The sequence below is a fragment of the Heptranchias perlo genome, unplaced genomic scaffold (assembly GCF_035084215.1).
Source record: "Heptranchias perlo isolate sHepPer1 unplaced genomic scaffold, sHepPer1.hap1 HAP1_SCAFFOLD_60, whole genome shotgun sequence".
Lineage (NCBI taxonomy): Eukaryota > Metazoa > Chordata > Chondrichthyes > Hexanchiformes > Hexanchidae > Heptranchias > Heptranchias perlo.
The window spans coordinates 1,124,590-1,151,962 of NW_027139623.1; the positions used below are offsets into that span (position 1 = coordinate 1,124,590).

General features: G+C 45.6%; 1 protein-coding gene across 1 annotated transcript in view; it reads right to left on the reverse strand.

The window, feature by feature from the left end:
- The window catches only part of LOC137316675 (zinc finger protein 271-like), a 114,167-nt gene extending 89,111 nt beyond the window's left edge, over positions 1–25,056 (reverse strand). Inside the window, exons 1-2 of the mRNA XM_067980521.1 lie at positions 25,004–25,056; positions 21,561–22,634 (exon numbers count right to left, since the gene is read on the reverse strand). Of these exons, the coding sequence (XP_067836622.1) occupies positions 21,561–22,634; positions 25,004–25,056 (1,127 nt within the window). The remainder of the gene's footprint in view (positions 1–21,560; positions 22,635–25,003) is intronic.
- Between the last annotated feature and the right edge of the window lie 2,317 nt (positions 25,057–27,373).

Consider the following 27,373-nt stretch of genomic DNA (forward strand, 5'->3'; position numbering starts at 1 on the left):
CCATGTACATTCATTATACCAGACATCCGTGGGACTAAATTGCTACCGGGTTTGGATGTTCCAGTTTTATTTTTAATCGTCTGTAATGTAATAAGGAAAACACTTCACGAAACAAGCCCACGAGAGGGCTGTTTTGGGAAATAGAAAAGCAATGATCGATACAGTAGCTCTTCTGAGATTTGGGTTGAGGCACTTTGTTGTTACATTTTCCTGCGCCTGAATTTTGGGTGCTTGATGCTGACACCGAGTGCCTGAAGTGGGACACAGTCCCTTCCCAGCAATGGAGATCCTGACCATGATGGGAGCAATCGTTCTAACTGAACACAAATGATTTACGGTGTTGTTCTGGGTACTTGGTCCATTCTAACCCCTTCATCCTGTGATCACCGTCTAATAGTCAAAGGCCGCCATATTAGATCATTGCAATGTTCCAAACCACATCTTATTTCAGGTTGTACAAAACTCGGTGCTGTTACTTTAATTGTGGGGACCAACTCATTCCCATCCATCCTCCATATCCGCTCTCAAGTCTCTCAACCCTTCCGGGTTTGTCCTTCAGTGAGTTGGAGCAAGTGATTCAGTCGCCGTTCCTTGCAGCTCTCATGCCTCAAAGTAGCACTTCTTCGAAAATGGATACAACCGGCTTTTTACTGCTGTTTGGTGAGTCGTGAAACAATTTTATACCAATTCCCGGTCTGAGTGGGCAACTGTAAGCGGGAGAGTGCGACTGAACCAGGCGGTGTCCGAACTCCGGTATCTCAGTGGATGAAAGCAACTCATAATTTGGCGTGGAGCCCTCGACATTGGAAAGCATTCAGAGCGGTTGCTTGCTTGTGCTGAATTCTCTGCGGGTAACGGTGAGGGGAGTGTTACGGTGAGGGGACAATCTCTCTTCATATCGGTATTAAAGTATCTCGGATCTAGTTTTTCTTTGACAATTGAATCTATGAGAATCTGTCTGTTAAAACCTGTAGCTTTGACCAACTGTTGGTCACCTGACCTAACATCTCATTTAGCGGCTCGGTGTCACATTTTGTTTGATAACGCTCCCGTGAAGCGCCTTGAGACGGGGTGAAAAGTGGAGATATTGGTCTCCCGATAGCCCAGTTACTGTCTACAGTGTAGAAGTAAGATGTATATAAAAGGAAAATTCCACGATCAACATCCGCTTAGTTTGCTGATCTCTATCAAGGCGGGGGGGAGGGGCGGGGTGGAGTGGGGGCGATGGGTGATAGCAGCGATACCATTGGGCTCAGAGCCCCAAAGCCATTGAATGAAATATCGGCCAAGTGTCGCCTTATCGCATCTTATTTCATCTCGAACGAGCCCTGCTATTTTTGGCGGGGCAGTGGGACTAGCTGGATTGCTCATGCATGGAGCCAGCACGGACTCGATGGGCCGAATGACCTCCTGCCGTGCAGTCACCTTCTCTGATTCTCTGATACGAAATGTTCCATGCTTGGAAGTGAGCATGCGCGTTAGGAGGGTGCAGTTATCCAGGGGTCACCACGGCTGACCTCAGGTGAATCAACCCCCTGCACTCAGACATGAGCAGATAATGCGGTGGGGTATTGGAGGGCGGCCCTGAGCAACTCCCTTCGTGAATACACGTCTTTGGGGGAGATAGAGAGAAAAAAATGGGGAGAAGAAACATTTGAACACATTCAGTGGATAATCTGGGAAATATATTTTTAGCGACTCAGTTGGTGTTGAGACATTGTTCCCTCTGTCAGAGTTTAAGTTCCTCTTTCTTTGAACTAACCCACCGCTAAGTTGAAACCGCTGTCTTCCGCCATGAAGCCAACTACTCTTACTGTTCTCTTCAGGACTGGCCATTTTCAGTTTGCTTGCTTATTTTTCGTCCTCTATTCCATCTTGCATCTCGATTTTAGGGGTTTTGTGATATTTATGTGCGTGTGTGTACTGTCTGTACAACTAAATGTTTCTGGTGAATAATTCTGACGGCATTCAGCTCTAGGAATTTATTTTAACTCCACTTCCTCCTTCAGTGTGCTAGAATTGACCATGTCACTAAGATACAGATCTACACAGTGGGTGGAGATTAATGTTCCTCAATAAACACAGTGCTGCAGCTGCAAGTTGGGCTCAGCATTAACCCCTTATCTCCAACTTTTCATGCTGTTTTTTGTAATTAGACCCAAGTGCACCTATTGATAATTACCATGGATTAATGGAATTAGTTACAAATTTACACCTCTCGATAGACCTTATTAAGTTATGGTGGTGAAATGGAGAACAAGGGGGCACAATCTAATATATCCCCTTATTGCTAGCTTAGGAGATATTAGGTGGAATATTAAACATCTCCATCAATTTCAAGTGAATTCAATTCAATTTCATTAATAAATGAATGCCTGATAATCAGTGTGCTCCTGCACCACTATTAGGGGTGGATTTCAAAGAATTAATTAATTACTCGGTTAAAAGCCTATCAGAGAGATTGCCACAATGTATTTTCATTCAATATATTTCAACACATTCTTGGTTCTGCTACAATGTTCTTACTGTCAGGGGTTCCCATTCTGTTTGAGTGCTGTCCCTAAATAGATTCCCTTAATGAAAGCCTCGGAGATGTTAGTTGCAATGTTAAATATTTTTATTCATTTTAAGTTTCTTGAATTATATTTTATTAATAAATGAATGCCTGAGAATATATCCGTTACTGCACCTCTAATAGTGGTTGCTTTCAAAGAATTAATGAATATAACCATCGATTGGAAGAAAATCAGATAGATTGGCACAATGAATTTTCATTCAGTGTGTTTAAACACACTCTTGTTCTGCTGACTGTCCTTACTGTCAGCGGTTAAACTTCCTCTTTGTCCGAGGTGAAGCGCTTCTGAGCTGAAACCATTGGCTTCCGTTCTAAGTATTCGATATCACTGTTAAATTCTGCCTGCAATATTTTCAGATTCTTTACTTATTCATGTTCAATTTACTTCCTCCTTCCATACCGTTCACCCGAATTGTGACATTTGTAACAATGAATAAACTGTTTGTAAAAGTATCGGTTCCCAGTGAGTTCAAACACCATTCTGTTCTCATTATTTAGACTCCACCTCCTCCTTTAGTGTGCTGGAGTTGACCATATCACAGATGTAGATCTGCACAGTGTGTGAGACTAATGTCCTGAAATAAACACAGTGCTACTGCTGCCCGTTGCTCAGAAAAAAATAATGAAAGGTTTTAATCGAGAAGTTGGGGAGAGACTGTTTCCACTGGCAGGAGGGTCGGCATTTACCGTTTAATCTCCAACTACCACCTTCAAAGATTTGTGTATGTGTATCCCCAGGTCTCTCTGTTAATGCTCCCGCTGTGCAATTTGATCATTTAGGTAATATTGCCTCTTCTCACTCTTCTTTCCAAAATACATCACTTCACACTTCTCTACATTAAATGTCATCTGCCACGTGTTTCCCCTTTTCACCAATCTACCAATGCCCTCCTGAGCTCTGCCAATATCCTTCTCATTGCTTACTAAAATTTCAAGTTGACAAGAATCATAGAATCATAGAATCTTACAACGTGGAAGGAGGCCTTTCCGCCCGTCGAGTCTATGCTGGCTCCTTGAACGAGCTATCCAAATTAGTAACACACCCCAATTATTTTCTCCATAACCCTGCAAATTAGTCCCCTTCAAGTACATGTCCAATTGCCCTTTGAAATTTCCTATGGAATCTGCTTCCATCACCCTTTCAGGTAGTGTGTTCCAGATCTTCGCAAACCTCTTTATGTAAACATTTCTCCTCATTTCCCTCTAGTTCTTTTGCCAACTCTTTGAAATCTGTGACCTCTGGTTGAAGACCACTTGCCAGCGGAAAAAGTTTCACTCTAGTTTCTCGATCAAAGCCCCTCATTATTTTGAATACCTCTATTAGGTCTGCCTTTACGCTTACCTGGTCTCAGAAGAACAACCCCAGCTTCTCCAATCTCTCCACACAACTGAAGTCCCTCTTCCCTGGTATCATCCGGGTAAATCTCCTCGTTACCCTCTCCAAGACCTTGACATCCTTCCTAAAGTGTGGTGCCCAGAGTTGTACACTGCCAAGGCATTAGTCACTTCCTTGCAACCATCATGACCTACATCTCCTTACTTACTTCAAATCAAATTACTTCTGCGTTCCAACTTTGGAATAAACACTTTCACACTCCCTGTTGCCTCGACTTTGACCCGCCATTTGTCATCATACTTCTGCGGCTGTGGAACTTCTCAACCACTCCCGTTCTTCAACCGTTGATGCCTTTGCCCCGAGTAAAACGTTTACTCTCTTCTATCCTGATCGTTCCTGCTGGTTTAATTCCAAGGGGTGCAGACTTGAGCATATCTGGATCACAACTGGTTCAGCCATCCATCACCAGATATGGCTGACCCAGAATTAGAACAAGCACTATGTCCTCTCTGAAAACCGCCTGCTGCTCCAGAATGACCCTGGGGACCAAAGATAACCTCCAGCTTCTTTTGCCCACAACACACAATCTCCATAAATCTCTTTCCCAGCCCCCTCCACACTCTCCTCCAACAACAAATACGAGGACCTACTGAACTTCATGAAGTCTTACAGCACAGAGGAAGGCCTTTCGGCTCGTCATGCATGTGCCAGCTTTTAAATGAGCTATCAAATTAATCCCACTCCCCTGATCTTTCCACATCGCTCTGCATTCTTTCCCTTTACAACTTTCTATCCAATCCACTTTTGGAAGTTACTATTGAATCTGCTTCCACCACCATTCCAGATCATAACAACTTGTGGCGTAACAAAATTTATCCTCATCTCCTTCTGATTCTTTTGCCAATTAACATAAATCTGTATCCTCTGATTCCCGACCCTCCTGCCAGTGGAAACAGTTTCTCACTACACACTCGAACAAAACCCCTCATAATTTTGAACAACACGATTAAATCTCCACTTAACCTTCTCTGCTCTAAGGAGAACAATCCCAGTTTTTCCAGTCTCTCGACATAACCGAAGTCACTAAGATTAAGACCATCCATTCACATGCCTGTGCTGCATCCCACAATTCCCAATATCACCAAGCCCAACCTCTCCTAAGGCTCCCCCATCATCCAGCCCTGATCATGAGCCTTTTTCGAGTTTCCCTCCGATCTCCACGCATGTACTTTCCGAGCTGAGCTTGCCCATTAGACCCACCTCCTGCTCCCTTGACCTTATTCGGTGGAAACAGCTGACTACCCAACTTCCATTCCGGGCCCCAAACCAGGTGAAATTGTGAATGGTCAGTTTCCTCAGGTACTGTCCTCCTCTTGCCGTGAGACTGTTTGTTTCCTCTGCTTTCTCCTATTCTGATTGAATGCTGCACCTAAATACATCTCCTTATTCATGGCTTAGGCGATATTAGTTGCAATATTAAATATGTCTACGTATTTCAAGTGAATTGAATTGAATTTATTAATAAATCAATGACCATGAATAAGTCTGTTACTACACCTCGAATATTGGTGGTTTTCAAATAATTAAATAATTATTTGAAATTAACTTTCAGTTGAAAGCATATCAGAAAGATTAACACAGTGAATTTACGTTCAAAATGTTTAACCTCAGGTTTCCTTTTTATGTATTTGATCTCACTGGTAACTTCAACCTGATGTTATATAGAATTTACAGCATGGAAACAGTCCATTCGGCGTAAATGGTCTGTGCCGGTGTTTATGCTCCACGCGAGTCTCGCCCCATCCTACATCAGCTAACCCGATCAGCATTTCCTTCTACACCTTTATCTCTCATGTACCTATCTAGCCTCCCCTTAAAGGCATCTACACTATTCGCCCCAACTACTCCATGTGGTAACAAGTTTCACATTCTCACCACTCTCTGTGTAAAGAAGTTTCTCCTGAATTCCCTATTGGATTTATTGTGACTATTCTATATTTAGGGCTCCTGGATTTGGACTGTCTCACAAGTGGGAGTGTTTTCTCTACGATTACCCTATCGAACCACTTCATAATGTTTAAAACCTTTATCATGTCACCCCTCAGCCTTCTCTTTTCCAGAGAAAAGATCCACAGCATGTTCAATCTTTCCTGATGGGCGTAACCACTCAGTTCTGGTTTCATTCTTGTAAATCTTTTTTGCACCTTCTACACTGCCTCTGCATCCTTTTTTTAATATGGCGACCAAAAGTGTGCACAGTATTCTAAGTGTGGTCTCACCAAGGTTCTATATAAGTTTAACATAACTCACCTGCTTTTCAATTCCATTGCTCTAGAAATGAACCCCAGTGCTTTGTTTGCAATTTATGGCCTTGTTAACTTTATTTGCTGCTGTTAATGATTTGTGAATCTGGACCCCTACATTGCTTCGCTTCTGTGTCCAATTTAGACGCTTATTTTCCAGGGAGTACGTGGCCTCCTTAATCCTTCTACCAAAATGTACCACATAATATTTTCAAATTCTTTACTTATTTATCTTGTATTTTTAGTCCGCCCTCCAAAGCGATGACACTCATATTATGATGTTCGTGACAGTGAGTAAAATGTCTCTCAAAGTACCGGTTTCCAGTGGATTCTAACACCATTCGGTTCTCATTATTTAGACTCCACTTCCTCTTTCAGTATGCTAGAGCTGACCATATCACTGAGATATAGATCTGTACAGTGGGTGGAGACTAATGTCCTTCAATAAACTCAGTGCTGCAGTTGCCCGTTGGGATCAGCATGAAGCTTTTAATCCCCGATGTTTCCATATCAATTCCCACCGTTAATGCATGCATCCATCCATCCCATAATAGAGCTCCGACACTTCTAATGCAATTCTGTTTCATGGTGTGGAGATGTGAGAATCTGTAAAAATGCACAATGTTTGGACACACACCCAATCCAGCTGCTTTCCTTTATCTTTCAGTGACGGTTTCACTCTGTCCCAAACCGGGGCTTTTGTGCATTTTGAAGAACTTTTCACGCTGTTTTGTGTCAATAGGCTCAAGGCCACCTTTTGAAAGTGACCATGGATTATTGGAATTATTTGCAAACGGACATCTTGATAGGCCTCACTGTGTACACAAATTCTCCTCATCTCGCCTCTGGTTCTTTTGCCAATAATTTTCAATCTGACCCTCTGGCCACCGACTCTTCTGCCAGTGGAAACATGTTCTCCTTATTTACTCTATCAAAACCCTTCATGATTTTGAACACCTCTATGAAATGGCCCTTTAACATTCTCTGCTCTTAGCAGAACAATTCCAGAGTCTCTAGTCCCTGCAATTAATTGACGTTCCCTATCCTTGGTATCATTCCAATAAATTTCCTCTGTACCTTCTGTAAGGTCTTGACATCCTTCCGAAAATGTTGTGCCCAGAATTGGACGCAACACTTCAGCTGCGGTCAAACAATGATTTATAAAGTATTAGAATAACCTCTTTGCTTCTTTTCACTATGCCTCTATTTTTAATGCCAATGATCCTATAAGTTTTATTTAACAGATTTATTGACTTGTACTGCCACCTTTCATGATTTGTGCACATACACCCCCAGGTCTGTCTGTTCCTGCAACACCTTTAAAATTGCACTATTTAGTTTATATTGCCTCGCCTCATTCTTCCTCTCAAAATGCATCTCTTCACACGTCTCTGTATTAAATATCATCTGCCATGTGTCTGCCCATTTTATTACCAGTCTGTCTGAAGTCTGCTACTATCCTCCTCACTGCTAACTACAATTTCAAGTTGACTACATTTTCAACCGAGCTACAAGGTGACGACTTTTTAAATAAATATTTTTAAATATTATCCTCCCCTTCTTTGAAGCACGTCTCTGTTATTGCCACTAGATCATAGTCCCATGTGGCGACTTGAGCCTGCAGCTCACGAACTTTATTTACAACGCTACGTGTGTTTTCTTTATTCCTTCATGGGATGTGGGCATCGCTGGCGAGGCCGGCATTTATTGCCCATCCCTAATTGCCCTTGAGATGGTGGTGGTGAACCGCCGTCTTGAAACGCTGCAGTCCGTGGGGTGAAGGTTCACCCACGGTGCTGTTAGGACGGGAGTTCCAGGATTTCGACCCAGCGACGATGAAGTAACGGTGATATATTTCCAAGTCGGGATAGTGTGTGACTTGGAGGGGAACGTGCAGGTGCTGTTGTTCCTATATACCTGCTGCTCTTGTCCTTCTAGGTGGTAGAGGTCGCGGGTTTGGGAGGTGCTGTCGAAGAAGCCTTGGCGAGTTGCTGCAGTGCATCCTGTGGACGGTCCACACTGCAGCCACAGTGCGCCGGTGGTGAAGGGAGTGAATATTTAGGGTGGTGGATGGGGTGCCAATCAAGCGGGCTGCTTTGTCCTGGGTGGTGACGACCTTCTTGAGTGTTGTTGGAGCTGCACTCATCCAGGCAAGTGGAGAGTATTCCATCACACTCCTGACTTGTGCCTTGTCGATGGTGCAAAGGCTTTGGGGAGTCAGGAGGTGGGTGACCCGCTGCAGAATACCCAGCCTCTGAACTGCTTTTGTCGCCACAGTATTTACGTGGCTGGACCATTTAAGTTTCTGGTCAATGGTGACACCCAGGATGTTGATGGTGGGGGATTTGGCGATGGTAATGCCGTTGAATGTCAAGGGGAGGTGGTTAGACTCTCTCTTGTTGGAGATGGTCATTGCCTGGCAATTGTCTGGCGCGAATTTTCCTTGCCACTTATGAGTCCAAGCCTGGATGTTGTCCAGGTCTTGCTGCAAACGGGCTCGGATTGCTTCATTATTTGAGGGGATGCGAATGGAACTGAACACTGAGGAATCATCAGTGAACATCCCCATTTCTGACCTTATGATGGAGGGAAGGTCATTGATGAAGCAACTGAAGATGCTTGGGACTAAGACACTTCCCTGAGGAACTCCTGCAGCAATGCCCTGGGGCTGAGATGATTGGCCTCCAACAACCACTACCATCTTCCTTTGAGCTCGGTATGACTCCAGCCACTTGAGAGTTTCCCCCCTGATTCCCATTGACTTCAATTTTACGACGGCTCCTTGGTGCCACACTCGGTCAAATGCTGCCTTGATGTTAAGTGCAGTCACTCTCACCTCACCTCAGGAATTCAGCTCATTTGTCCATGTTTGGACCAAGGCTGTAATGAGGTCTGGAGTCGAGTGGTCCTGGCGGAACCCAAACTGAGCATCGGTGAGCAGGTTATTGGTGAGGAAGTGCCGCTTGATAGCACTGTCGACGACACCTTCCATCACTTTGCTTATGATTGAGAGTGGACTGATAGGGCGGTAATTGACCGGATTGGATTTGTCTTGCTTTTTGTGGACAGGACATACCTGTGTAATTTTCCACATTGTGGGGTTGATGCCAGTGTTGCAGCTGTACTTGAACAGCTTGGCGAGAGGCGCAGCTAGTTCTGCAACACCAGACTTCAGCACGACAGTCGGGATGTTGTCGGGGCCCATAGCCTTTGCTGTCGCCACTGCTCTCAGCCGTTTCTTGATATCACTTGGAGTGAATCGAATTGGCTGAAGACTGGCTTCTGTGATGGTGGACATATCAGGAGGAGGCAGAGATGGATCATCTACTCGGCACTTCTGGCTGAAGATGGTTGCAAACGCTTCAGCCTTGTCTTTTGCACTCATGTGCTGGACTCCACCATCATTGAGGATGGGGATGTTCACAGAGCCTCCTCCTCCCGTTAGTTGTTTAATTGTCCACCACCATTCACGACTGGATGTGGCAGGACTGCAGAGCTTTGATCTGAGCCGTTGGTTGTGAACTCGCTTAGCTCTGTCTGTAGCATGTTGCTTCCGCTGTTTAGCATGCATGTCGTCCTGACTTGTAGCTTCACCAGGTTGGCACCTCATTTTTAGGTACGCCTGGTGCTGCCCCTGGCATGCTCTTCTACACCCTTCATTGAACTAGGATTGATCCCCTGGCTTGTTGGTAATGGTAGAGTGAGGAATATGCTGGGCCATGAGGTTACAGATTGTGCTGAAATACAAATCTGCTGCTGCCGCTGGCTCACATTGCCTCACGAATGCCCAGTTTTGAGCTGCTAGATCAAGAAGATAGATGAGGGCTGTGCAGTAGACGTGGTCTACATGGACTTTAGCAAAGCCTTTGACAAGGTACCGCATAGTCGGTTGTTAGATAAGGTTAGACCTCACGGGATCCAAGGTGAGGTAGCCAATTGGATACAAATTGGATTGACGGCAGAAGACAGAGGGTGGTTGTCGAGGGTTGTTATTCAAACTGGAGGCCTGTGACCAGCGGTGTGCCTCAGGGATCGGTGCTGGGTCCGCTGTTACTTGTTATTTATATTAATGATTTGGATGAGAATTTAGGTGGCATGGTTAGTAAGTTTGCAGATGATACCAAGATTGGTGGCATTGTGGACAGTGAAGAAGGTTATCTAGGATTGCAACGGGATCTTGATAAATTGGGCCAGTGGGCCGATGAATGGCAGATGGAGTTAAATTTAGATAAATGTGATGTGATGCATTTTGTTAGATCGAATCGGGCCAGGACCTACTCCGTTAATGGTAGGGCGTTGGGGAGAGTTAAAGAACAAAGAGATCTAGGAGTACAGGTTCATAGCTCCTTGAAAGTGGAGTCACAGGTGGATAGGGTGGTGAAGAAGGCATTCAGCATGCTTGGTTTCATTGGTCAGAACATTGAATACAGGAGCTGCGATGTCTTGTTGAAGTTCTACAAGACATTAGTTAGGCCACACTTGGAATACTGTGTACAGTTCTGGTCACCCTATTATAGAAAGGATATTGTTAAACTAGAAAGAGTGCAGAAAAGATTTACTAGGATGCTACCGGGACTTGATGGTTTGACTTATAGGGAGAGGTTGGATAGACGGAGACTTTTTTCCCTGGAGAGTAGGAGGTTTAGGGGTGATCTTATAGAAGTCTATAAAATAATGAGGGGCATAAATAAGGTCGATAGTCAAAATCTTTTCCCAAAGGTAGGGGAGTCTATAACGAGGGGGCATAGATTTAAGGTGAGAGGGGAGAGATACAAAAGGGTCCAGAGGGGCAATTTTTTTCACTCAAAGGGTGGTGAGTGTCTGGAACGAGCTGCCAGAGGCAGTATTAGAGGCGGATACAATTTTGTCTTTTAAAAAGCATTTGGACAGTTACATGGGTAAGATGGGTAGAGAGGGATATGGGCCAAGTGCAGGCAATTGGGACTAGCTTAGTGTTATAAACTGGGCGACATGGACATGTTGGGCCGAAGGGGCTGTTTCCATGTTGTAAACTTCTATGATTCTATGATTCTATGTTCTGAATCTATCCCATTTAGCACGTTGGTAGTGCCACACAACACGTTGGATGGTGTCCTCAGTGCGAACACGGGACTTCATCTCCACGAGGACGATGCGGTGGTCACTCCGACCAATACTGTAATTGACAGATGCATTTGCGACAGGTGGATTGGTGAGGACGAGGTCAAGCAGGTTTTCCCTCGTGTTGGTTCGCTCACTCCCTGCCGCAGGCCCAGTCTGCCAGCTATATCCTTCAGGACTCGGCCAGCTCGGTCATTAGTGGCGCTACCGAGCCACTCTTGGTGATGGACATTGAATTCGCCCATCCAGAGTACATTTTGTGCCCTTGCTACCCTCAGTGCTTCATCCAAGTGGTGCTCAACATGGAGGAGGACTGATTCATCAGCTGAGGGAGGACGGTAGGTGGTAATCAGCAGGAGGTTTCCTTGCCCATGTTTGATCTGATGCCATGAGATTTCATGGGTACCAGATTCAATGTTGAGGACTCCCAGGGCCACCCCCTGCTTGGATTCCAATTGAAGGAGCTGTCCACGACCGAGTGTTGCCGAATGGCACACTCCAAGGTCCAGGAGTATGTTCTGAGGGACGCACTGAAGTGAGTTGCTGCCTACGTAAAGGTTCTTTGAGGAAAGGCGACCATGTAAGGACATGTCACTTTGTATGGTACAGAATGTATTAGAAGATCTGTACTGTGTTTTGAATTGTAATCATGAGATCTTAGTGTGCACGATCTGTATTGTATTGTTTTGAACGGTAATTGTGACATTTTTATTGACATGTGTGTATCATTAAATTTTATGAAATAAAGCATATTTTGAAATTTTAATAAAATCTTGTGGCACAAACAGACCAATCACTAAATGTAGCGACGCAGGTTTACAAAAAGGCGAGTCAAACACTGGGGTTGAATTCTCGAGGGATAGAATTGATAAACAAAGAAGTTATGTTAAACTTGTGTGGAGCCTTGGTTCGGCCACACTTGGATTATTGTGCACAGTCTGGTCTCCATATTATCGAAAGGATATACAGGGATTGGAGAGGGTGCAGAAAAGATTCACAGGGATGATACCAGAACTGAGGGGATATCATAATCAGGAAAGGCTGAACAGGCTGGGACTCTTTTCTTTTGAAAAGAGAAGGCTGAGGGGTGACCTGATAGAAGTCTTTAAGATAATGATAGAATTTGGTCGGGTAGATGAAGAGAAAATGCTTCCACTTGGGAGGGAGTATAAAATTAGAGTTCATAAATATAAGACTGTCACTAATAAATCCAATATGGAATTCAGGTGAAACTTCTTTACCGAATGAGTGGTAAGAATGTGCAATGCGCTACCACAAGGGGTAGTTGAGGGAAATAACGTAGATGCATTCAAGGGGAAGGTAGATAAGCACAAGAGGCATAATGGAATATCGTATCCTGATAGGGTTAGATGGAGTAGGGAGGGAGGAGGCTCGTATGGAGCATACATGCTGGCATAAACAAGTTGGACCGAATGGCCTGTTTCTGTGCTGTAATTTCGAAGTAACTCGATGGAACTCAATGTAATATTTTGGGGGTGGTGGAAGAGCAGAGGGACCTGGGGACGCATATTCACAAATCTTTGAAGGTGGCAGGGCAAGTTGATAAGGTAGTTAAGGAAGCGAATGGGATACACGGGTTTGTAAAGAGGGGCATTGAATAAAAAAATAGGGAAGTCATGTTGAACCCTTACAAAAGACTGGTTAGGCCTCAGCTGGAGTATTGTATCCAACACTGGGCACCACATTTTAAGAAGGATGTAAAGGCCTTGGAGAGGGTACAGAGGAGAGTTACCAGGGTGATACCAGGGATGAGGGACTTCAGTTATGTGGAGGGATTGGAGAAGCTGGGCTTGTTCTCCATAGAGCAGAAAAGGTTAAGGGGAGATCAAAAAGAGGTGATCAAAATAATGAGGCGTTTTTATAGAGCAAATAGGGGTAATTAAATAATTGGATTGATAACCAGAGGTCATCGGTTTACAATAATTGGCAAAACAACTTGAGGGGAAATAAGGAGAACATTTTTCACACGGAGTGTTGTTGAGCACTGCCTGAAAGGATGGTGTCTCTTTTAGAGGCTGTCTTCGTGTCAACATTCATATTTTCACTGGGAAACTGCAGGAACAGAGTGAAACGGGTCTGCTTGTGTCCCTGGTTTCAATGTATAATTTGGAGAAATCTATAAAATTTATAATTGAATCGGTAAAAGTGAACATGGTCAATACAATTATATGAAAACTGTAAATGAAGCCGCTCATTGTTGGACCAGTCCTTTCTGAGCACAGCTTTTCACTTTATTCCTGAGAGAAGTCTCATTAAGACAAGGTTCTGAACTTTGAGAAGTTTGTGATATATCCACGTCATCATTTACAAGGAGGCAAAGCTGCTGAAGAAATGTGTTTGTTCAAATGACTGTAACTAATAGCAATGATCAGGGGTATAACCGTGTCAGTGGAGATTTACCCCCTGTATAAATCAGGGATCGCTGTAATGAATCCACACAGAGTGCCTGCCGGAGCTGCGGTTTCCAGGCCAACAGAAATCATTGCTTCTCACAGAAATGGGATATTCAGTAATGTATCTGATAGAATGTATTTATTATCCAGTTCTCGCAGCCGTTGGAGTTCCAGGTAAGCCATCATCTCAGCTGTTCATGGTGTAAATCGTTATTAAATCTGCTGCTGTACTTGATACTTTTTTTTTCTCCCATCATGTATTACACAGTGGACTGTTCTGTCCTCAGTCTCTGCTCTTTTGGTCTTGGAGCAGCTGCATTATATGCTTTACGATTTTGTTTATCCAATTCTGGCATTGTTACTGGATTATTCTCTGTGCTGATTGTATTGGAATCAGGTGTCTGGGGTAAGAGCTGGTATCAGACCATCAGGAGTTGTTCACAGTTTCATGTTGTGGAACTAACCTGTCCTGGAATATTTTTTTCATAAACGTGTTTTTAGTGATTGATAATGAGACAGCTCACGGTCTCAGTGTTACAAGGAGGCAGCGCAATGCCTTCCCTCCACAATAATATGGTTCAGTTTAACTGGGATTTCAATGTATTTATTGGTTATCACTATTCTGAAAGTTTATTTAATTGTGTGTGTATCTGACGCCGCTTCAGATGTCTGCCTATTGAACTGAGTTTGCTGCTGATACTTTTACACCTCATTCTCTGCTTCACTGTCGATGAATTCACTGTAAAATGCAATGATTTGATGTTATGTTGTATCAGTTTGCACTTTATCTGTTGGAATCATGAGCCCTTCCATTTATCTGTAGATTTTTTGCAGCAGCGGTGATGTTGGCGTTTTGTTAATTGAACAATGCCGCCATCTAACGGTGTACTTTGTAATTACAGGAGAAGGAATTTCAATTGTTGTGAGGTGTGTCTGGGAGAGGGATTCGATTCTGTTCACTCCATGCATTGTAGATGAAATGAACAGTGTGGGTGAACAGGTGGAGAACGGGATGATCTGTAGAAACATTAAACTGTTCACAGAGGGTTCACCATTTAACAAACTTACACTAAGAATAGGATCGTTGGAACACGGGGCTGGTGAGGAGAAAGCAGGCGCGGGATGTTAGGATTTACTCGGATGTGAAAAGGGTCATTCAGAAAGAGAGTAGAGAGAGTGCGGAGAGATAGAGAGGTGCGAAAGAGAACGTGACTGAGAAGGAAAACGAAAGGGAGGGGGAGAAGGAACGTGAGAAAGGGAGAGAGAGAGAGGCACACAGAGAATGAGAGAGAGCTAGAGAGCAGCAGCGTTGTGAATAATTCATCGGAATAAAGTGCTGAAACTTCCAGTGCAATTATGTAAAGGAAATGTCACTTGAAGGTGTTATTAGGATGTTGTCAGATTGTGAGAGTTTTATTGTGCTCGCTCCGGATGTGCTTATCGCTATCAGGTCCTCAGTCTGTTTTTGTGAATGTTCAATTTACTTGAATTTAATTGAAATGCATTCAATGAATAAAATCAGTGATTTCTTGATCGCATTGAATTATTAGGATACTCTATTCTAGAAGCTATGTGTCAGCTTAATTCATTAAAGAACGAAGCTAATTCAATTAATGCATTTTGATTTAGTTTTAATCGAATGTGCAAAGTTAATTTATTGAAACATTATGTAATGAACGAAATATTCCCTGACAACAATAACCACAGAAATCAATGGTTGAATTTATTGTTTGGATTGTGTGAGTGGGACCTATAAAATAGATTTCCTCTAACACTCTGCTGCAGTCTCTCCCTGTGAATCCCAGCCTCTCCACCCACTGCATTGAATCCTCTGTCTCCTCATCCGTTACTTCTGTTTATCCCCTTTCCCAAACCATCTGCTCCTCACACCCCTCCACCTCCTACATGTCCTTTTCATCGTCTCCCTCCCTCTCTCACTCACTGGCTCGGCCTCCAGCTGCCTCTTCCAATCCGATTCAAAGCCTCAAAAACACCGCCGCGGATCTCGGTCTTTCCCGTTTTGTGCCAGCCCCTGTCGGCTCTCTTCAACCACAGCAACAAACCCAACAGCAGCTCTCCTTGTCCCCTCACCTTTCCGGCCCTCACTCACTTTCCCGTCCCTCTGGAGCCAAATCCGAATTTTGCCCGTTGGATTCCCGCACATTTCAGCCCCTTCTCCCTTCCCCACCGGCACTGCCCCCTCACTCGGCCCTTCCAGTCGATCCGGTGCTCATTTTATTCACGTTCTGTATCAATTTCCCAATGCATTCTTGATAATTGTGTTTAAAAACGTTTTTCTGCCCAAAAGCGCTGCCCAGGTCAGTGAATCAGTTTCCACCGTTTGATGCAGCAACAAAGCTGGAAATTTCACCCCAGATCCTCTCAAACTGCTGCTTTGGATCCAGTTCAGATCAGTAATTTCTCTCCTTCCGTTTCTCTCTCTTACAGTTAACTTGGTGGCGATTGTGATCCTGTCCCGAGGAAAGTGCGGACTCTCCAAATGTATCACTCGCTACCTGGTGGGAATGGCGGCGGCCGATCTCCTGGTCGTTATCACTGATGTCATAATGTGGCGCATTGTTGAGATTTATTTCCCAGTTTCATTCTTGACCATTACCCCCGTGTGCCGTCTCATTCTCACCCTGAGTTTTGCGGCCATATCGACCTCTGTCTGGTTCACAGTCGCTTTCACCTTTGATCGATTTGTGGCCATTTGTTGTCAGAAGCTGAAAACAAAATATTGCACCGAGAAAACGGCGGCTGTTATTATCGGGGTGGTGAGTGCGCTGAGCTGTTTACTAAACATTCCCATGTACTTTGCACTTGACCCGGAATATATAATGGACAATGTACCCCGGGGTTGTGTCTTCAAACCGACCCTTTTCACTTCACCCGCATGGGCAGCGTTTGACTTGTTTAATCTTGTGTTAATGTATTGTCTGCCTTGCATTCTGATTTTGCTGTTCAATGTTTTCACCGCCAGGCACATTTTAGCGGCCAGTAGAGTCCGCAGGGGACTCCGGGGCCGCAGCAATGGAGAGAATCACAAGGATCCAGAGATGGAGAACCGAAGGAAATCCATCATTTTACTATTCAGTATATCAGGCAGTTTTATATTGTTATGGAGCACACTCGTTTTTTATTTTATCTCTCCGCATATAACAAACGCCCAGTTCTATCCGGCCAGTGACATTGAGTCAGCCGGATTCATGCTTCAACTTCTCAGTTCCTGCACCAACACGTGTATTTATGCTGTGACCCAGACTAAATTCAGAGAGGAGCTGAAGAACGGGCTTAAATACCCACTGAATCTAATTGTTACATTAGTTAAATCATAGAAACGTCTGAAGACTTTCCATCCGAAATTAAATAAAAAGTCAATTAGAGTCAATTAGAGTTTCACGTTTGGCGGTGGCCGAAGACGGGCGGTAGCGGATCGGGCGCCCGTTATTCACCGCGCCTGATTTTACTATCTATTGACATCAATGAGTTCACTAAAGTAACTGATATCAATCGAATACTTTAAATAAATTTGGAAAAAAGCAGACAGGAATTATATTTTACCCGACAAATGCGGTGTTTGTGAAATGATACAAGATGTGATTCTAACATGAAATTATTTGCTGTTATTAGTCTGGAAATAATATGATTTCAATATTAAATGTTTAATCCTGAAATGAATAAAATCAAATCCTCCTTTTCGATTGATGATTATTTCCCATCATACAGACTGCCCGGTGGGATGGACTGAGGGTGAGCTGTCAGGGTCAGACAGCGTCCTGTTCATTGGGACATTTGTTTTGACCAGAACAGAATAATAATGGACCAACACCCGGACCGTTACTGACTGGTAAAATATTAATGTAATTTCAAATTCCAGTGGGGAGTTCCGGAGATCGTTTCCTCTCTGAGCTGCTGTGCAGCAATGTTAACTCACTGCAGGGAGTTTAATGGGACATGAGGCTGGGCCTGGTTACACAGATCTATGAGGAAACCTCCTGATACATTTCTGAGATGATCAGGGGCCGGGAGATTTCTCACGGCCGCAGCAGGCCAAGGGAAAGCTCTCCTGCTCATCCTTACTCCAAAAAATATAAGTTAACAATAAACTTCTCAGTGTTCTGGATCACTCAATGCCCATCGATAGGGCGGCTCCTCCTCCCATTCGTCACCAAATTTAAATACTGTCCCAGATACGTCATAATACTCTGATTTACATATTACACGTGGTCTGACCCGGAAACAGGTGGGTGTTGCTCCGGCCGCTCTTCTCAGGACCCGACCCACGGTGGTGGAGGCAGGAACTCCAACGTTAAAGGGGCGGTAAGTGACCTGACACCATTTACTCGCCTCTACCACCCCATTTCCGCCAGGCGGGGATACTTAAAATCGGCCACACCTTTCCTGACCTCCGCCCTAATATCAATCTTCGAAGACCACAAGCTGGTTCATTGTTTCAAACTGCACCGGTTCACAACACGTGGAGGGGAAATTTTCACCATCGCGGGGGGCTGAACTGGTGGAGCGGATCCCCCCCCCCCCCCCCGTCCCCCCGCTGAAAGAACCGGCCCGATTTTAATTTCTGCTCCGTCAGTTTACCGCCCAAGCAGTGAAGGTGAAATTACCCCCTACGTCTCTGACCCCAAGCTTCTACAGGTGTGTGAAAGACATCAGACAGTGTTTGCCAAACACTAACATGAATGTGGGCGAATGGATCCATGTATTCGGGTAAAAGGGGATAACCCCCATCCACAGAGACAGGATCCCTATACCATGGAGTCGAAGAGGGGTGCACCCCCGACAGCAGTGGGACACACTGAAGCGAGATGCGGCCCAGGCAAAGGCTTTATGGGGAAAGGCCACTGTGTAAGGCTATTTCACCTTGTATTGTACATCATGTCCGAGAAAATATATACTGTGTTGAATTGTAAAAATGGAATCGTCGTGTGCACAATCTTTATTGATTATTTTGAATTGTAACTGTCATATTTACATTGAACTGTGTGCATCCTTAAATTTTATGAAATAAACTATATTTTGAAATACAAAAAAAAGTTCCAGTCTCGCCGTCTCTGTTGTTATTGGACAGTGAAGAGAGTAAACACTGCCAGACTGTAAAGATGCGGGGAGTAATACAAAGAGCATCTATTGGGACTGTCGAGGAGCAAAGGGGCTTTGGTGTCAAGGTACACCAAACAATAAAAGTCCATTACTTTTACTGGCGAAGTTTGGAAATCTAGTGCACATGTATCAAAAACAACATTGAAGATCCCAATTTCGAGGCTGTCATATCCCAAGGAATAGAAAGATATGCTGTTAGGGTTAGATGAAGAAGGGTGACAGGAGGCTCATGCAGAGCATAAACACCGGCCTTCTGTACATTCACTTGGCACCAAGTGAGAAATAGGAGAATTTTCTTAATGGTGAGAAACTAGGGACTGTAGAGGAGCAAAGGGGTTTAGGTGCCCAGGTACAGCAATCACAAAAAGCGAGTGCACATGTACCAAAATAATTTTAAATTTCGAGGCTGTCGTATCCCAAGGTACCACTGTCAGGTACTTCGCCAATTCTCTGGAAATTGCTGATACAATCAGGCCCCACAGCCTCCCTCGCTGGTCCATTCCATACATCTGCATTTAAAAAAGGTACATTCAAGCATTCTGCTCATCCTATGCCCCAGGTAGATAAGACTAATAGTGGCGGGAGGACCCAGACCATCAGCCTTATGTGAGTTTAGACATTTCTGTTTTAAATTCAGATTATTGTATTTGCAGTTTTTTTTCCCTTTTTGGTACATTTCTAATTTTATTTCATTCTTGCACATTTTGCATTTTAAACAAATTCTCCAAACCCTGTGCGCAGTGAGTGCTGAATCCGGGCCCTTTGATTGACAGCTCTTTCCTCCCCCCGACTCCTGGGCTGACACCTTCCACCACGTGACACTCTGAAGCGTCACTCACCTTTGCGCGCTGACGTCACGAGGCGTATGTGCCGCTCGGGCCAGAGGGATGCCGCACATGCGCCGCGCGGTTCCTGTGCCGCGTTCCCTTAGCAACAGGCCGGCGCCGGGAAGATGACGGCGGGCGGGCGGTGCTGTGGGCGGGGGCGAGGCCGACAGAGGGAGGGCCCGCACCCGGGAGTGGCCTGAGAGGGGAGGCGGGCGGAGTTACTCCTGCGGGCCCCGTGAATCTCCACTCTGTCAGCGGCCGGTGTCGAGCTGGGCTCGGGGGGGAGTCACTCTCCCGCCTCCCCGTCAAACGGGCCGTGGGTCGGAGCCCAAAAGTGAGCGAGAATCAAACAGCACAGAGAGAGGCCGCTCGGCCCATCGCGCCTGTGCCGGCTCTGTGAAAGAGGCCGCTCGGCCCATCGCCCCTGTGCCCGCCCTGTGAAAGAGCGATCCCATTAGTCCCACTCCCCCCTGCTCTTTCCTCACAGTCCCGCAAATTTCCCCCCTTCAAGGATTGAGCCGATTCCCTTTTGAAAGTTATTATTGAATCTGCTCCCACCGCCCTTTCAGGCAGTGAATTCCAGATCAGAACAACTCGCTGCCTAAAAACATTCTCCTCATCTCCCTCTGGCTCTTTTCCCAATTCCCTTCAATCTGTGTCCTCTGGTTACCGACCCTCCCGCCAGTGGCAACAGTTTACAAGGGAGGGAGGTGGTCTTTGAGACCGTCCGTGCTCTGTTGTAAGATCTCACTGTGTGTGTCTTGTTCCAGCCGTTCCCATTTGTACCTGTGACCTGACTGGCGGATTCTGCGAACTCGACTGCCGCTGTGACCCTGACTGTTCCTCCGCGGACATCAATGTCTTCACCACCTGTCTGCCGGGCAGTGAACCGTAAGTTTCTGTTCGTGTGTTCGTACATTGGCTCCCGGTCCGACATTTTAAGATCCTCATCCTCGTGTTCAAAACTTTCCATGGTCCTCGCCCCCTTCCTATCTCTGTAACCTCCTCCAACAGATTTAATCTCCTCCGACAACCCCATGTCACTCCACCCTATCATGGATTCTACCCCACCCATTTATCTCCTCCCACAGCCCATGTACACTCGACGCACCGTCATTGCTGGGACACTCAGTCCTGTTATACACACAGTCAGTGCTTGGACACTCAGTCCTGTTATACACACAGTCAGTGCATGGACACCCAGTCCTGTTATACACACAGTCAGTGCTGATACACTCAGTCCTGTCATACACACAGTCAGTGCTGGGACATTCAGTCCTGTTATACACACAGTCAGTGCTGGGACATTCAGTCCTGTTATACACACAGTCAGTGCATGGACACCCAGTCCTGTTATACACACAGTCAGTGCTGGGACACTCTGTCCTGTCAGACTTGGATGTCTTGAATATCCATCTTTTCAAAGGTATAGGAACTCAGTTCTAAGATGGATTCGACTCACTTCATAATAATCCTCAATCAGCTTGTCTTATCATCGAGATGTCAAGCACTGGACACACTGTCTTCAAAGGAAAGCTGATTTATTTGACTCTTGTACAGAATACAGTAAAAAGGGGTTATTAACATCAGAAACAAACCCCAACTGTCAGAATGAACATGGTTCAGTCCTGGATGTGATTAACAGCAGCAATAACAGCAGAATCCAACTCCTGGAATCACATGTGAACTCGCTGGTGACTCAGCAGGTGGGATGATTGAGTGAATCCATTCCCACACACAGAGCAGGTGAACGGCCTCTCCCCAGTGTGATTACGTTCGTGTCTCAGCAGATTCCACTTTCTTTTAAAGCTCTTCTCACAGACAGAACATTTCAGGTGTCTCTTATCAGTGTGAACAAGTTGATGTTCAATGAGGCTGGATAACTGAATGAATCCTTTCCCACACACGGAGCAGGTGAACGGCCTCTCCCCAGTGTGAATGCGTTGGTGTGTCAGCAGATCCTTTTTTCTATTGAAGCTCTTCTCACAGTCGGAACATTTAAAAAGTCTCTTATCAGTGTGAACAAGTTGGTGTTCAATCAGGTTGGATGAGTGAGTGAATCCCTTCCCACACAGGGAGCAGGTGAACGGCCTCTCCCCAGTGTGAACTCGCTGGTGACTCAACAGGTGGGATGATCGAGTGAATCCCTTCCCACACCGGGAGCAGGTAAACGGCCTCTCCCCATTGTGAACTCGCTGGTGTCTCAGCAGGTCGGACGAATGAGTGAAACTTTTCCCACACTCAGTGCAGGTGAACGGACCCTCTCCAGCGTGAATTTGCTGGTGTCTCAGCAGATCCCTTATTCTTTTAAAGCTCTTCTCACAGTCATAACATTTAAAGGGTCTCTTATCAGTGTGAACAAGTTGGTGTTCAATGAGGTTGGATGACTGAGTGAATCCCTTCCCACACACGGAGCAGGTGAACGGCCTCTCCCCAGTGTGAACTCGCTGGTGTTTCAGCAGATCCCTTGTTCTTTTAAAGCTCTTCTCACAGTCAGAACATTTAAAGGGTCTCTTATCAGTGTGAACAAGTTGGTGTTCAATGAGGCCGGATGACAGAGTGAAACCCGTCCCACACACAGAGCAGGTGAACGGCCTCTCCCCAGTGTGAACTCGCTGGTGTATCAGCAGGTTGGATGACTGAGTGAATCTCTTCCCACACTCAGTGCAGGTGAACGGCCTCTCCCCAGTGTGAGTGCGTTGGTGTGTCAGTAGATCCTTTTTACTTTTAAAGCTCTTTTCACAGTCAGAACATTTGAAAGGTCTCTTATCAGTATGAACAAGTTGATGTGCCAGAAGATTGGATGAATGAATGAATCCTTTCTCACACACGGAGCAGGTGAACGGCCTCTCCCCAGTGTGACTGCGTCGATGAGTTTCCAGCCGGGACGGGGAACTGAATCCCTTCCCACAGTCCCCACATTTCCACGGTTTCTCCGTGCTGCGGGTGTCCTCATGTCTCTCCAGTTTGGACGATTAGTTGAAGCCTCTTCCACACACAGAACACGTGTTTGGTTTCTCCCCACTGTGAATGGTCTGATGTGTTTTCAGGCTGTGTAACTGGTTAAAGCTCTTTCCACAGTCAGTACACTGGAACACTCTCACTCGGGTGTATGGTTCTCGGTGATTTTCCAGTTACACTGATGTTTGAAATATTTTCCCACAGACAGAACGGAAAAAAAATTCTCCTTCTATATTCAAAGGCCGACGATCTTCAGGTGCTGGTGAATTGAGTGACTGTCAGATCTCCATGTGATATTTGGTTTGAGTTTCTCATCTTCAAATCCTCCCCTTGTAATACCATGTAAAAGGAGTTTACAAAAGTCTTCACTGTGAATACAGGGAATACAGGATAGAAATTCAGAACAGGCAATTCTAGTTTCGATGGAACATTCTTCCCATTCATTCTCCCAGACTGTAAATCCCCGGCCCACACACTCACCCTCCTCCCTCTGCTGAAATCCAAACCCATCGCACCACCTCCAACATCTTTCCTTCTATTTCAGTTTTCTGTCTTCCATGAAGGTGTTGACTCTGACTGGGTTCAGTTCTACACTCACTGGTTCCACTCCCTCTCCTCCCCTGAAGGTGTTGACTCTGACTGGGTTCAGTTCTACACTCACTGGTTCCATTCCCTCTCCACCCCTGAAGGTGCTGACTCTGGCAGGGTTCAGTTCTACACTCACTGGTTCCTCTCCCTCTCCTCCCCTGAAGGTGCTGACTCTGACTGGGTTCAGTTCTACACTCACTGGTTCCCCTCCCTCTCCTCCGCTTAAGGTGCTGACTCTGGTTAGGTTGAGTTCTACACTCACTGGTTCCCCTCCCTCTCCTCCCCTGAAGGTGCTGATTCTGGTTAGGTTCAGTTCCACAATCACTTGATCCCCTCCCTCTCCTACCCTGAAGGTGCTGTCTCTGGCGAGGTATTTATTCTCTCGTCCTCTTTTCAACACAGTGTCCCTCCCTATAGCTGCCTGTAAGCTGTCCATCTGTAATAGCTCCCACTTTTGGTGATGTCCGCTACCTGACCAGCCACCATTTCTCCTTTATTTACAGACACTCCCTGATCAATCACCATTTATGCTTAATTTATAGACGCTCCCTGACCAGTCACCGTTTCTCCTTCATTTATAGACACTCCCTGACCAGTCACCATTTCTGCTACATTTGTGGACACTCCATGACGTGGCATCATTTATCCTTCATTTACAGACACTCCCTGACCCGTAACCATTTCTTCTTCATTTACAGACTCTCCCTGACCAGTCATCATTTCTCCTTCATTTTTGGCACTGCCTGACCAGTCATCATTTCTCCTTCATTTATAGGCACTGCCTGATCGGTCACCTCCTCTCTCCTCATCTCCCTCCAGATGTCCGTTCAATCTGAACAAGGCCCTTGCCATCCACAATCTTATTGCGGATGGTTGCATTTCGGAACATAGGAACAAGAGTCGGCCATTCAGCCCCACGATCCTGTTCCGTCCTTCAATTAGGTCATGGCTGATCTGTATCTTAACTCCATCTACCCGCAGAGATACCTTAACCCTTAATATCCTTGCCAAACAAAAATCTATCAATCTCAGTTTTGAAATTATCAATTCACCCCCAGCCTCAACAGCTTTCAGGGGGAGAGAGTTCCAGATTTCCACTACCCTTTGTGTGAAGAATTGTTTCCTGAATTCACCCCTGAACGGCCCAGCTCTAATTTTAAAGGTGATTTCCCTTTGTTCTCGACTCCCCCACTGGAGGGAATAGTTTCTCTCTATCTACCCTATAAAATCCTTTAATCTTCTTAAACACCTCAATTAGATCACACCTTAATCTTGTAAATTCAAGACAATACAAGCATAGTCTATGCAATCTGTCCTCATAATTTACAAAAATCATCACTGTAAGTACTGGTTAGAAATTCACAACAGACAGTTCTAGTTTCTCTGGAACATTCTTTCCGCTCTCGTCCCACCTAAGCTGTAAATCCCCCGTCCCACACACTCTCTCTCCTTGCCCCTATTCAGCTGTAAATCCCCCGTCCCACACATTCTCCCTCCTTGCCCATATTAAGCACGGACTGCAGCGGTTCAAGAGGGCGGCTCACCACCACCTTCTCAAGGGCAATTAGGGATGGGCAATAAATGCCGGCCTCGCCAGCGACGCCCACATCCCATGAACGAATAAAAAAAATCCCCGTCCCACACACTCTCCCTCCTTGACACGTCCTCGCTGTTTGAAATCCAGATTCATCGCAGGCTCTATTTTTTTCTCCCTTTCTCTCTTGAAGGTGCTCCGTGATGCTGGGGTTCGGCCCCAGTCACTGTTTGCCCTCCAGTACCCGGCCAAGTGGTAATTCTGCACCTGTGGGCCTACACAGCGAGCTGCCGGCATTTCGACCATGGGGAGCAGCGCAGCCGCTGTCCTTGACTGATTCTGTCTGACAAAGCTGAGGCCAACGTTAGCACATCAACAACAACCTGCATTTACATTGCGCCTTTAACGTAGTTATACGTTCCCAGGCACTTCACAAGAGCGTAATCAGAAAAACAATTGACTCTGAGCCAAAGAAGGAGACATTAGGACTGAGCTTGGTCAAAGAGCTCAGGGCCTCGGCAACTGAAGGCAGAGCCGCCAATGGTGGAGCGAAGGAATTTGGGGATGAACAAGATGCCAGAATTGGAAGAACGCAGAGTTCTCGGAGGCGACATGGAAAGAGGGAAATGAATGACATTTAAACACTTGATCCACTGAGCACTGAAGTGTCTGAAACTAATAATAGGAACTCCAGGTAAACAAAAAATACTGACAAATATTAAAACTGCTTTCTTGACAAAAGAAATCTCGACTGAGCTTTTAAAGATAAATTATTAACAGGCGTTCACACCAACTCACCTGACTCGCCGACCCAGGTTCCACCCCTCAAGCACCGCGATTGGTGCAGAAGACACTGCTCCCGGGGCCCTCCGGCCTGGGCTCTCTTCCTGTTGGTTCTCGGGGAAATTAATCACCACTCGCCAACATTACGCTGCCGGGTGAAGTTGAGGGGCTCAGAGGAAGAAAATAAAAGGAGGCCTTCAATCTGAGTTGGGAAATTAGAGAAACATGATTCAGTTCATAAACGTAGCTATTTAAAATCAAATCAAATGAAAATCTGCAATTATTATTGGCGTGTCTTTGGCTCTCTGCTTCAAATGCACTTCTTTCGGTTCACGATATCATTTACACATCGAGCTGATTTGAAAGTTCCTCTAGACCCATCCTTTGTTTCTTTATTTGGCCCATTACCACCCTCATTCCTTTGCACCATTATTCCTTTTATCATTACACATCGTGCTGTCTTTAAAGCTCCTCTAGACCCATCTTTTTTTTCTTTATTTGACCCATTAACACCCTCATTCCTTTGCACCATTATCCCTTTTATCAATACACATCGTGCTGTCTTTAAAGCTCCTCTGGACCCATCTTTTGTTTCTTTACTTGCCCCATTACCAGCATCCTCCCCTTGCACCATTATGCCTTTTGTCGCTTTATCAATCCTGCACCCTATCACAGAACTTCCCTTTCGTTCTTCCCCTGCCCGGGCCTTTTGCCTGGCTCTGGACCTGCTTTAAAAACTATTAAATCTTTAAATTATTCCAGTTCTCACAAAACCTTATCTCTGACCTGAGATGTTAACTCTGTTTCTTTCTCCACGGATGCTGCCTCACTTGCTGAGTCTTTCCAGCATTTTCTATTTTTATTTCACATTTCCAGCATCCGCAGTATTTTGCTTTTGATGGATAAACCTCGCCCTTCTGAACCCATCAGTGAAATATCAGCAAGAGGGGCTTACAATGGTGGTTGACCTTAGCCAGAATGCCCCGCGCGATAGAATACGGTCTATCTCATTTTTTTCACATCGTTCACCTGAGGAAGGGGGAAGCCTCCGAAAGCTTGTGAATTTAAAATAAAATTGCTGGACTATAACTTGGTGTTGTAAAATTGTTTACAATTGTCAACCCCAGTCCATCACCGGCATCTCCACATCATATCTCCATTAGGAGTGCAGCGCGCAGGCGGGGGAAGGGCTGGTGGCCGGAGCATGCGCCGTGCGTGTCCCGAACATTGAGCGGCGCCGAGCGGAGACTCAGCAACACGAGTGCGGCTCAGGCTCCGAATCAGACCCTGGGGGCCCATCGGGCGGGGTCCCCGAACACCATTGAACCCATCATCCAGCGCCTCCCCCGTCCTACCCGCCGCTTCCCGGTTTCTTCTCCCGTTTCCACCGAGTCCGACTCGCGACAAACCACAGAACCGTGGCGCTCCCAGAATGGAGGGCGGGCCTGGGGAGCATGCGCGGTCTGAGCGGGACCTCAGCGCCTTGCAGAGATGAGGAGTTTCTGGGCCGCGGAGGATTGTGGGGCCTTTGGCCGCCATTAGTCACCTGGTATCGGTCAGTGTTTTATTGCCTGCGTCGTGCACACAACCGTGTCCAGAAATACAGACTGAGGAATTCAGAGCCGGTTTGCGAAACAGGCACTGACCCGACAATGTAGAACAGTGTTTCTCAAACTTGTTTTCTCGTGGCCCAGTGGAAGAAAAACATTTCCCCCAGAGACCCAAAACAATAATATCTTCTGACTGGAGTTTTCATCAAATCCAAATAAAGGTCAGTGCACGTTCGCTCTTAACTTCACTTCAAGTAATAGCAAAAATTAAACATCGACGT